Genomic DNA, 13,521 nt, shown 5'->3' on the forward strand with positions numbered 1-13,521 from the left:
CAGATTCAAGGCCTATGCAGCTGGAGGAGCTGAAGATCTTTGGACCTTCAGATCAGACTGGTTTGGAAGCATGGGAAACTGCTTGTTTGCAGTCCCCTTTAAGCACTCTGGGGTCCTTAGCTCTCACTCTTTGACCCAGATCGCTCTTGTCTGATTTACTAACAGGATTAGAGGAAGAAATCACATCTCCAGAAGGTAGAAGACCTCTAAGTACTTGATTAGGCTTACACTTATTAACAGCCTGATACCAAAGCTAGCACAAATAGAAAAATCAGCCTCCAAATGAGCAACCTGAGACAGTAAACATATTGGTCCTGTGATGGGAGCTTGTGGCTGTATGCCACACATTTTTAAAAACATTTAGCCATGGACAAAAACAGCACACAGTAACAGTACACTCTATTAAGAAAAAGCGTAATACAAACTACTTTTTTAAACTATCATACATACACACACACACACACACACACACACACACACACACACACACACACACACACACACACACACACACACACACACACACACACACACACACACACACACACACACACACACACACACACACACACACACACACACAGAAAAAACGTAAAGGCAGAAACTGACTGACCATCAGTAAAGTAAGCTATCTACTCACTGAACCTAACCAAACCTAACTACTACCTGTCAAAAATACAATCATAATGGCAGGGCAGAGAAACAGGTGACAGAAAATTAACAAATAACAACAAAAAAGGATATACCCAAAGCAGAACTTGAGACCTAGCTGCTGTTCTGGAAGGTGGTAAACATGATCTGAGGTAACTGTAGAGAGAGTAAGGTACTATGGGTAGAAGAGGTGGAGTTGGGTGCCTAAAGTCTTTGGGAATGGCCAGTCTTATATCTGAAATGGATCCAATAACCCACAGGTTTAACTAAACAGAAACAGACAACATGGATCTATCACTGTGGTAAGTACATAGCTTTTGTTTTTCCATTCATTTTGCAAATTTCTAATGCAGTGGTCCTATTAGTCAAGCAGTTACTGTTATGATTAGTATACTGACATAGCTGTAGTTTCTTGAACAAGGATTACCTCCATGGCACTTGAAATGTGTTACTCTTATGTTTAGTTTGGTATGTATTCACTGTGCAGACTATACTGCAGATGATTTCAAAGCCTATATGCCTTTTTTAGCAAAGATAGTATCAGGTTCCTTAGGACTAAGTTACAGAAGATTGTTCCAAAGTGCAATTGCCATTATCCAAAAAGTTAGGTTATTCCTGCACCCGTTCAGTGCAAGGCACTTTGGAGATTTAGAAGGCAGCATAATCTGTTTATTTGGGAGTCTATGCTTGACCGGTATGCTGTTACAAGTCCTTTACAATATAATGATTGTGAAAGTTAGTATCTGAAGACCAAATTCTAAGAAATATCTCTTGCGAAAGTCATAGAGGACAGCACAGCTTCAACTTATTGATTTCTGTTGAATGGTATAAAAGGAGTCTTTTTGAAAGATAAGGTTTTTAGCTTGTCATGCAGGAAGTATAATCATACAGAAAAGTGCCCATAGCTTCATTCCTGTTGTTGATGGTAGAACAAATGATTTAAACTTGTGCTATCTCAGTGCCACTACCTTTTTTGAACATGTGATATTGGTAATCAGATAGACTAGATGGCTTCAGGTGATACATGATGTGCTTGTTGACTAGTCTGTTGAGAACAGTGACCAGAGGAATGAGAACATAAGCTAGGTGATAATTAATCATCTCATCCATTGTGGATATGAGCAGTTCTTGAATTTTTACAGATTTTGAGGTGTTAGGCAGACAACATCAGTGCATGAACTGCAAGATAGCTTCTAGCACCCACCTTGTTCAGCAGAGCTTTGGTGTTTGAGTTTATATTGAAAAGGGTAAATCTCTGTATGTCATCTGGTGCCTTCACTGGAAGGGTATGACATAGGGAGCAGCACTTGCCAACTTATTGCAAATCTGAGGGGAGGATACTGCTGCCATACTCCAGACAAATTGTCTGAATGCATTTGTATTAAGCCACTAGTGTGTATAAAAATGTTGAACTGTAGCAGTGTTGGAATATGCTGGCTCAGTATTGTACAGTGAATAATTATGACTAGATTATGTACACATTTATTATGCGCTAAATATGAACAGCTCATACTTTTTACTAAAATTTGTTAATTTGATATGCAGACTGTTGGAAGATGAAAATGAACAGTTGCAAGATCAAATTCGGGAACTGCAGGATGAAAATGGTAGACTTTATAGATTACTTAAGGAAAAAGATTTTGAAATCAAACATCTTAAAAAACAAAGGGATGAAGAGAGGATTGCTCTAACAGGTAAGGTGCAACACAATTTCCCAAGGAAATATGAAACACGTAGACTTATGTATTAACTTGTGCCTTCATTTGAATAGTGCATTTTTTCAGTCCCAGTACACACTCAGTCCCTGACAATGCTGAAAATGTACAGAGTGCATAGTGTGGTGTTTGCCCATGAGTACTTAGTCTTTGACTAATGAGGAAGATGGAAATCCTTTGCAGTCAGCTAGTCTGCTACAGACTTTTTTCTTTCAGTGATCTACATTTCTAAATGTAGGTAGGTACTTTGGTTTTGTAGCTCTGCACTGGATTCAGAATGAAGGGAGCAGTTTGTCAGCCAGTAATGTAGAAAAAAACAAAAACAACTTATAACTACGTAGAACACTCCAGTTGTGATGAGTGTAATAATTAGCAAACAGAACATCAGCCAATCAAGTGTTTTCATACTCATGTTTATGATTTCTACATCTCTCGCTACCTTTTTCACTTTTCTTTTTAATTCAACAATGCAACTTGTGTCTAGAAATTACATACAAAGCTCAATTCTCTATTGAGAAGAATGGAGAAACTCAAAGCTTTTCCTTTACAGGTGCAAATTCATTATAGTAGTTGCCAGAGTGTTTGACCCACGTGCTTCTGTGAGTATGCTGCTGTAATCATTGTTAACTTTTTCTGTGACTTTATACCTCCTTGTGTCTCTTGAGCTGTTCACTGTATACCTTCAGACTGTATAATTTTGATCTCATACATTTTTATTTTTAAAGGATCCCTACAGTATCACAAAATGAGTGCATGACGGACGTTCAGTGTATCAAAACTTTGAATGCCTTTTATACCACTGAAACAGTTTGAATCACAAAGATTCGAAAAAATACAAAATTTATTTTTTTTGCAGGGTGCAAGCCTCCCTGCACCCCCTGCTCCCCGGTAATTATATATACCAACTCCGAGATTGCACTACATTGGAGAAAGGGAAATTCCGTGATCCCAACTGTACTGCGATCTTGCACTGAAAAAATCCAGTACATGCAATTAGCTGATTTTTGATCAGCTATACCAGCTTTTTTTTTTCCATTTGGAAAGTTGATACTTTGATAGGTTAAAGAGAACCAAGTTGGGAATTAACCCCTACATTACCAGATGGGTAGCCAAGTAGCTCACTGACAGGACACACACTGTCAAAATAGGTGACTTCAACTCTAGCAAAAGACCAGTCACCAGTGTCATACCACAGGGTTCTGTGATGGGTGCCTTACTGTTTGGAATTAATTTCTCAGAAGTCCAGGCTGACCAAGTTCACTGATGATTGCAAATTGAGAGTAATCTTTGAGTCCCCTAGTGATGTTAATGTACAGCAGACAGGGTTAACGCAGACAGATGATTGGTGCCAAAGCCACAGATTAAAGCTAAATGTTAAAAAAATGCATTATTATTCCCATTGGGAAAGCTGACACCCCTGCTAATTACATTATAGACAGCACCCACTCTAAGTGTAGACACAGTGGTATGCGATCTGGGTACTCGGGTTGATAGCAACCTGAACTTTGACCATCTCGGAGCCACAGTAGTAAAGAAATCCTTCTATGTGGCACATCTTATAAAATAAGGCATCGCATCTAGATCTATTATACTTGGTCATCATCAGACCAATAATTTACTATATATATTCTGTCTCCTACAGGTTGTTAAGGGACGACCTATGCCTGGCTTACAAGGCAGTCTCTGAACTCACCCTGATGGAAATGTTACCCATTCGTAAATCAAACTGCAGGGGGGGTCACTCACTCCAGGGGTCTTAAACTAGCCTCTAACATGAACACGTCATGCCAGAGAGATAGATACATCTCCTAGAGGCTGCCACTTTTCTGGAACAAGCTTCCAATTTGCATAAAACAGAGCTCCTCCCTGACCCTGTTGAAACACAACCTAGATCAATGGATGGGTGACTGCAAATTCACTCCTGTGGGTGATGCTCCTGTCCCTTCTGGACAGAAGAAGTCAGTATTAACAACCATAGACCTTTACCTCTGTGAACTTCACTCACCTAACCACCAACAATTGTGACAACTCAGAATAAATATGGCTAGGCTTGTAAGGGCACTGGGGCCATTAGCCTAGTATCCTCCCATGAACCTATGAACCATGTCAGCATGAGGAACATTTTAAGTAGTCTGGTACAGCATGAAAAAACAGACTTACCACCCGTAAACAACTTTTTCCCTCCAACATCCCACATGCTGGAGTGCAAGAACCTCCACCCCCCCCTTTGCTTTTATATATATATATATATATATATATATATATATATATATATATATATATATATACCAACTCCATAATCACACACCACTGAAGATTAGAGAGAGATTTCCTTACACTGTGATCAGTGACTTCTCATTAAAATATCCCTTTTACCAATTTAAATAAATGAAAAAGGCTAAATACTACAAAAATATATCCACAACAAATAAGAAATGGCCACAACTGAAGAAACAAAAACAAAGGACAATAACAAAAAAGATAAAAATCCACCTAAACATCTTTATAAGAAAACATACAAAGAAACCCACCTCAATAAAAAACAGAATGCAAAATGCATAACAGATATACAAGGCTTCCTTGCAGCACAACACAAAAACAAGGAAATAACCTGATCACACAAAAATGTCATCTAAATCCAATGATCTCAATAAAAAAAGCATGACGCAACAAGTGTTGGGTACGGTACCTTTTTGTAAATGATGGCACTTATCTGGACTTTGTAGATGCCCTTGAATTACTCAAAGCTTCTATAATGTACTTTTTACTTGATCTATTTAAAAGACCTCAAAAATATGCATGTTAAGCTCATTTGTATCTTTTTCGTAACTTTTTAAAAGACTGTGGATTATTTATATTGTCCTCGTTTTAACTGCCTTTGTCATTTGTATATCTTTATGACAGAGGTCTCCAGAACACTGCACTATACCCAGATTGGGTCAAGCTTTTGTTTAGAAGGTAGTAATAGATTCATAGATTCATAGATTACTACTAGGCTAGCTACTCTTGCGGGCCATTTAAAGCCTAGCCAATTACCCCATGTGAGAATCAAACCCTGCACCTTGTGTCTGTAAGGTAAACAGCTTAACCATTATGCCAAATCCCACCCCCATTTTTACATTCCCACCCCCATTTAATATTTCTGTTTTATACCAGTTGTGCATCAGAATTTTTCACCAGCTTCCCTTGTTGGTCTCTCTCAGTTCTTTCTCAACTTTAGGTCACTCATTATGATCCCACAACACCTCATCATTTGTTGTAGCTGCTACTTCCCCATCAGGTTTGCATTCCCTTTTTATATGTTTGCTTTCTAGGGACACTATTTTGCATTTTTTGCACTGAATAAAACACTAACAATCTAGGATAATAGCATCTGTAGTCATGAAAGTGAAGACCTGGTTGTGGTAAGAGTTTGGCAAGGCCATGGAAATGACTTGTCCATGGCCTCAGATAGGTTCTGGCAAACCATCTGGTAACTCAGGGGGTGAAACAGTATATTGTCTAAACTTATCTCTGTAAAGGTGGAGAAATAATGAACTTAGCTAAAGGTATTTTTGAGAGGGGAAGGAACAGTTTAGAAACTACAAATTCTGGTGGACATGAAGTAGTTTGAGAAGGCAGTGCAGAAACAAATGGTGGCACTTGATCTGTAGATGAGGTCACTGGGGTGATACAGTATTTTCAATGTGCCACAAAGGATACTTTATCCACTAGTCGGTCTCTTGTTCAGAATGAGCAATGTGGTTCCATCACGGAAGCTGAACACTGCATCATCTCTTTGTCTTTGTACAGAAATTTGAGAGGGTCATGTGAGGTTTACCAGTACTGTTTACATTGGCTGTGTGGACTTGGAGATAGCATATGGATATATATGACAGAATGCCTTATGCGAGTGCTACAACTCCCATGACATCTTCAGTAGCCAAACAAGGACAGAGTAATGACTAATACACATCCATGATGCAAAATAAGGGCAAGTATGTTATTAACCAAACCACCAAGTAAAGTCCAACAAGTAGAACCACAAAAGAAACAGCCAACAGCCTTCACAAAAAGAGAATTTATTCACTCTAGCACCTCTGCCACAAAGCCTTCAAGGAGTACAAAGCACCAAGCCACACACCATATAAATACAGAAATCAATTAAACCATTAACACATAAATTAATTATTTCCAATTAAATTCAGTATCCAACCTTTTAAAATATGATACTTTAACCCCCTAAAGGATTGAATACGGAATTTAATTGGAAATATGTAATTAATTAATTAATTAATTAATTAATTAATTAATGTGTTAATGGTTTAATTGATTTGTGTATTGATATGGTGTGTGTCTTGGTGTTTTGTTCTCCTTGAAGGCTTTGTGGCTGAGGCAGTAGAGTGGATAAATTCTCTTTTTGTGAAGGCTGTTGGCTGTTTCTTTTGTGGTTCTACAAGTATGTTACTAACACTGTGTGGTCAGTATTTATCAGGGCAAACATAAACAGCATGTGGTGCAAGATTAAATGGTGCTAACAACCAGCAATCTGAATAAAAGTTCATATTCTGGAAAGTTACAGTCACAAATTCATGGTTCACAGGAGAGATGCAATTAATAATTAAGATCAGTTGGTTAAATTAAAATGTAATATCAGTTCAAGTTTAAAATGAAATACATTTAAAGTTAATGGTTTAAGAATGACAAGGAAATGATTTACATCAAAATATGTGAAGGTATTTTGGAAAATGTGTTTTGTCAGAGTAAGGGGAACTCCATGATGTTCTTCATAGATCACTGTTGCAGTAGCATAAAGTTATACAGGACATATCCTGCCAAGGGTCAGACATCCTGCCAGTATACAAAAGTTTATGAACACCTCCCAGATGCACAGTACATCAGAAGAAGCACAAAAGCATGATGGTATAAAAAGAGAAATATGGGTGCCAAAATTCAATCTTGTTGTTGCCATCAGCATTGTGACTCCAGTTTTAGAGGCTGGCTCATACATCATCTTCTAGGCAAAATTTATAGATGTGCATGGAAACCCGGACATCTGATATGTCTGAAACAATCAATATGGATGTTCCAAGAAAATAAAATTTCCCCCCAAAAAGCACCTTTCACCACCTTACACTCCTTCTAGTTTAAAGGGGTCAAAAGATGAATGGTATAGTTTTGTCAAATGGCTTTTCAGAACATTTCAGTCTCTATTCCTCTTCTGTCCTTACCTCTCATTTTAAGAGAAAAGGGTCTTCTTCTTCTTTTGTGGAGGAGTCTCTCTTAGAATCAGAAGAGGAAGGACTTGATTATGCATTCTGAGTTGCCTATGCTGTCCAGTTTGAGTCAGAATATGAGGACCACATCTCTTCTGACTATCCAGTTGAGATTTCTTCTCTTGGGCACTGTTTCTGAAATGAAGGATATTTTTTTCAGTGGGAAGAAAAAGATTTCAGAAACACAGAAGTATTATGACCTTTATGTTGATTTCCCAAACCCCTTAGATATTTCATGTGTTATTAGGGCCTTGGAAGATGGATTCAGTTCTGCATGTTCTTCCCCTGATGTTCAATCTCCTCCACTTAAAAAAACATACTAGACTATTTAAAGTGACTGAATCCCATAAATACCTTTTCTTAAAACCTCTGGCAGTCACCGCTGTCATTTCTTTGAATAAGAAGGGATTTTACAAACCCTTAACCTCTTCCAGTCCCATACCCAGTGGCAAAGATGGAAGGGATTTTGGTAGATATGGTAACAAGATTTATACCTCTTTAACTTTAGCTTTCAGAGCAATAAATTATCAAACCATTAATGGTCAAATTCCTCGTTGCCATATTCTCAGACATTAATCAGATAATTTCTGATTTGCTTCTTTCTGATGCCAAACCTTGTCTGACTAACATACTTTCTTTTCTGTATCCCAGGTCACAAAACACACCCTAAAATGTTCTTATAACACAGATGATGCATTTACTAGGGGTGCAGTCACAGGATCTAAAATATGGAGCCATGTCTGCTTCAGATTACAGAGTAGTAGCTGTGAGGATACTAAAACCCAAATCCTTAATGCACTGCTAGATAAAGAAGTCCTTTTGCTAGCTCCTCTGCTGAGGTCCTAAAATGCTTTGATGAAAGGGGCAAACTAAAGCATGGAGTAAAACAACTTTTTTCAGTCTCCAATTCCAAAGTATAGCAGAAGCTATCCCTCTAGTCCTGGGCCTTTTTTAGAAAATCTTTTGAACCAAGACAGCAAAAGCCATGGAAGCAAAAATACAACATAAATGTCAAGGGAATGCCAATAGAAATGGAAATGACCTCCAGGGGGTCTGCTCAACCAAAGAAAATGACATGGCTATGTAAGCACTTCATCATCCCCTCCCCCTTCCTCCCAACCCTGGTTGTCATTGCAAAATAGCAGGAAAGCTGTCTCTTTCCTTACCATTTTGGGATTATATAACAAAAGTACCTGATAGAGCCAAAACAACCTCCTCAAGGAAGAGCAAACCTGCCTGGGGAGAACTGCCATTAACAGGCTTTACAATAACAGGAAGAAATTGCTATCTAAGAGTTAAGAGGGCACAAGCTCTAGACTGGAAACACTCTCTCAGCTTAAACAAGCAAATAAGACATCTTGTGAAGTCCTCCAAAGCAAACTATGAATCTGAATTTGCTTCCTCAACTAATTATATCCGTAACCTAAAAGGAAAGGACAAGATTTCTGCCATACTGGTAGTTAATGATACCACATATACTGAGCCTGTGGAAATAGCTAACCTGTTGGCTGACAGGTTCTGTGAAAAGTTCACTCCCCTTTACTCCCCTGTCCCCACCACACATACCCCATGACATCCCTACCATCTGTCCTCTACTTTGTATCTTTAAAGAGAAGGCCATAAATGCCCTCTCTAAGGCCAAAAACACAGCATCTGTGGATCCTGATAACAACCGAGGCTGTGTCCTACATAAGCTCCAACAAGAATAAGCAACATCATTGGGTATTCTTTTCAATCATAGTCTAAGCACCAGCTTCATCCCAACTGATTGGAAAACAGCCACCGTTATTCCCTTGCAGAAAGATGGTGCTTCCATTGACCCCGGGAAGTATAGACCTATTAGCCTGACTAGCCTTATTTGCAAGGCCATGGAGCGAATCATCATGGACCTTATCAACAAAGATATAGGTAATCTCCAAACACTTGACCTTACTCAGTTTGGATTTGTCAAAGGGAGATCATGCCTGTTAAACCTAATGGACTTCATCAATACAGTCACCGAGGCCCTGGATGAGGGGAAGTCTGTGTATACAGCCTACATAGACTTAGCCAAGGCTTTTGACACTATCCCTACTCAAGCATCATTGATAAACTCACCCAGCTAGTTATCAACCCTTATATTATTAGATGGGTCACTAACTGGCTCACCAATAGAACATATATATTCAAAATAGGGGAATCCACCTCCAACAGCAGACCTATAACTGTCTTTCGGCTTTTCCCGGTTAGGGGTCACCACAGCGGAACTCCGGTCTGCTAATGATTGACAGTAGATTTTTACATGCTGGCTTGCCGGGCCTAATGCACAACCTTTAATGAAGGAATGCCCATTCACGCATGTCGACACACAGAAGATGCTCTAACTGAGAATCGAACGTGCAACGTCTAACTGTGAGGCGGCACCGCTACCGCAGCACCACCATCAGTGGTATTCCACAGAGATCAGTCCTGGGACCTCTACTGTTTGGAATCTATTTCTCTGAAGTACAAGCAAACACTAAAGGTCTGTGGCTGACAAAGTTTGCTGATGACTGCAAACTGGGAGCAGTCATAGAATCTTCATATGATGTCAACATCCTACAAGAGGGTCATGCACAAACAAATGATTGGTGCCAAAGGCATGGCCTTAAACTCAATACAAAAAAATGTATTATTATCCCTTTCAGTAACAGCAATGTTCTTGCTAACTACCACATCAATAGCAATGCCCTAAGTATGCACTCAGTGGTGAGAGACCTGGGCATACACGTTGACAACAACCTTACCTTTGATCACCATGTCTCCACAGTGGTAAGAAGGGCATTCTATATTGCTCATCTCATAAGTAAGGGCATTGTCTCCAGAAAAAAAGAAGTTGTGACCTCCCTGTACTCTTCCCTAATCAGATCAATAATTGAGTACAATGCCCCTTTTGGTATGTACTTTTCCAAGCATCTGCAGCAATTAGAGAGACCACAAAGGTTCCTCACAAGGAAAATTCAAGGTCTTCAGTATCTGTCCTATGTGGATCATCTAAAATCACTGTCACTTTATTCTGTTTCATACAGACTACTCAGAGGTGATTTCTGCCTTGTATATAAGGCAATCTCTGACCATGCTTTATTGGAAATGCTGCATATCCGCAAGTCAAATGGTACATGGGTTACTCGCTCTAAACACCTTAACCTGGTATGTGACATTAATAGAACCTGCTGGAGAGACAGATTTGTCTCCCAGACATTACAACACCTTTGGAACAGTCTCCCACTTCATGTCAAATGCAGCACCTCATTGGCCCTCTTCAAACACAGTCTGGACAATTGGATGGGTAACCGTAAATTCACCCAGGGGGTTCCACCTTTGTCCCTCTTGGACAGGGGCAATAGGTGCTGATCATGGAAATAAGGGTAGAACTTGGCTAGGCTGTTAAGGGCCCTAGGACCATTAGCCTAGTAACTTCCTATGATCCTATGAACAGATGTTTGGTTACTGGAGATAATCCAACAGCACTGAAAATAGCAGAGGAACTCTTTTTCTCCAAAATTAGGAATTCTTCTTCCCAAAAACTGTACACTGTCTCCTCCCATTCTGTCAGAAATGCTGTCTCAGAGTGTGACAGAGGCATTTCCCAGATCCTAGTACGGAAAAGGATTTTATTTCAGGATTTTTCTAGTACCTAATAAAGAGGTCATCTGGAGACCATTGTTTGATCTTTCAGTTCTAAATGTATTCCTGAAAATTCCAATGTTCAAAGTGCTTACCCAATGGAGCTTCCCCTCATTCCTCCTCACTGTTTTCTCGTTACTCTATATTTCAAGTATGCATCTAGATTCCCCCTTTCTTCCTCTATTCCAAGTAAAGCAATTTCTGATAGGGTTTGTTACATATTGAACCACCTAGGAAACAGGTGGCTCCATTATGGGATCTTACTTTTGTTTTAGAAAAGTTAACTGTTCTTCCATTTGAAGCAGTTTCAGAAGCTAGCTTAAAGTTTTTGACTTGGAAGACTATTTTGGTCACTGCTCTGACTTAGGTTGGGAAGAGTATCTGAGCTACACGCCCTAACATCTATCCAGCCCTTTTTGGTCTTTCACAGAAACAGGGTAACCATAAGAACCAGCTGTTCTTTTATTTTCAAGGTTGCCTCTGCATCTATCTTAAATCAATCTATTCATTTCCCTTTGTTCTTTCCTGAACCCAGAAACATTGGAGAAAGAATTCTACATACTTTGGCTGTCCAGCGGCAACTTAGATACTACCTGGACAGGACTAAAGGCTTTAGAACTTCTGATTAGATTTTTATTTAATTTGATGAAAAAAAGGGATAACCAGTGTCAAAGAAGATAATTTCAAAATGATTGTCTGACTCTAACCATTTCTGTTACTCTCACCATGGAAACACCCCCTTCAAAAGGTCAAGGCTAACTCCACTAGAGCTATGGATACTTCGGGGGCTTTTTAGAAAGGGGAAAATTCAAGAGATTTTCTAAAGGCAGCAACTTGGTTATCCATATATACTTTTACTAAATGCTACATAACTGACTCATTTGCTGGGGCCAGAATGGGATCTGCTAGGCCTTTTCTCCAGGAGCTCCTGGACTCTGGTCTTTTTCCACTTCTCTTGCTATGTTAGCTTTGGCAATTGGTCTATATTATTTTATGCTACTGCAACAGTGATCTAATGAAGAACATAACACAGCTGTGTAAAGGAACTTATCAAATAAATCAACATTGCAGTACTAACACCACCCTACCTTCTAATTTTACTTATTTGGATGGCGCAGTGGCACAGCGGTTAAAGTTGTTACCTCACAGCAAAACGTTCTTAACTTTGATTCTCGGCTGAGGTGCCTTTTGTGCGGAGTCTGCATATCCTCCCTGCATTCATGTGGGTTTCCTCCCACATTAAAAAGACATGCATTCGGAGCATTTCTCCCTGGGCATCCTCTGAAAACTGGCTCATTCCAACTCGGACTTTCCCTGTAAACAAATGTTGAATAAATAAATAAATTTTGCTCTGATATATATTTTTCCTTTAGCTATTTCCACTTGGCTTGGTTGGGGTTCATGTTCCCTGTTCTGTTATGAATTGTTTCTGGTTATAGCCTCCCTTCATTAGAGGGAAGAAAGCTCCACATTTTGATGTCCATATGTTTTTTTGGGTCTGTATTACATGAACAAATGATCAAAATGTCGAGTACAACATACTCGACACACTTTGATCGAACATTCATGTAATCGAAGACTCCAAATGTTGAAATGTTTTGGTCGGTCTTCCTAGTGAGTGTAACCTGTGATGTAAACATGCTACACTGTTTGGAATGGCTAGGTAAGAGGCTGCTTTCTTTTATATACCAACTCCGAGATCGCTGTACATTGGGGAAAGGGCAATTTCCTGGTAATCACTTGTATAAGTCGCTTTACGATTACTGGGAAATTGCCTTTCCCCAATGTACAGCAATCTCGGAGCTGGTTTATTTAGTTGGGGGGTGTGGAGGGCACAGACCCCCACTTTGTTTTAAAAGTAGGTGTGTTTGTGTAGGTGTTTAAGTGTTTGAATGATGTGAATGCGTAGGGGTTTGTATGCATTGGTTGTATGTGTGTGTGTTGTATGTTAGTATAGAGAAGGTGTGGGACGAACAAAATCTTTCAATTTTGTGTTTTTCAGGGTTTTAAGGTTTCAGTTACATGAACGATCGATCAATGTGTGTCGAGTATGTTGTACTTGACATTATGATTGTTCATTCATGTAATATAGACCCTGTTTTTTATACCAGTATACCCTTATGCTTCCTCAGACATATGGTGCATTTGGAAGGCACCCAAAAACTTTTGTATACTGACTAGATATCTAATTGTTTGGCATAATACATTCTATATAGCTTTATGCTATGGCACCAGTGATCTATTTGAAAGTCTAC

At 39.2% G+C, this 13,521-nt stretch overlaps 1 protein-coding gene across 1 annotated transcript in view; it reads left to right on the plus strand.

Annotated features, from left to right (window-relative positions):
- The window catches only part of CCDC13 (coiled-coil domain containing 13), a 977,767-nt gene that overhangs the window by 73,853 nt on the left and 890,393 nt on the right, over positions 1-13,521 (plus strand). The window contains exon 3 of the mRNA XM_044066042.1: positions 2,197-2,345. Coding sequence (XP_043921977.1) covers positions 2,197-2,345 — 149 coding nt within the window. The remainder of the gene's footprint in view (positions 1-2,196; positions 2,346-13,521) is intronic.

The sequence above is a fragment of the Protopterus annectens genome, chromosome 3.part0 (genome assembly GCF_019279795.1).
Source record: "Protopterus annectens isolate FY-2018-M chromosome 3.part0, PAN1.0, whole genome shotgun sequence".
Lineage (NCBI taxonomy): Eukaryota > Metazoa > Chordata > Ceratodontiformes > Protopteridae > Protopterus > Protopterus annectens.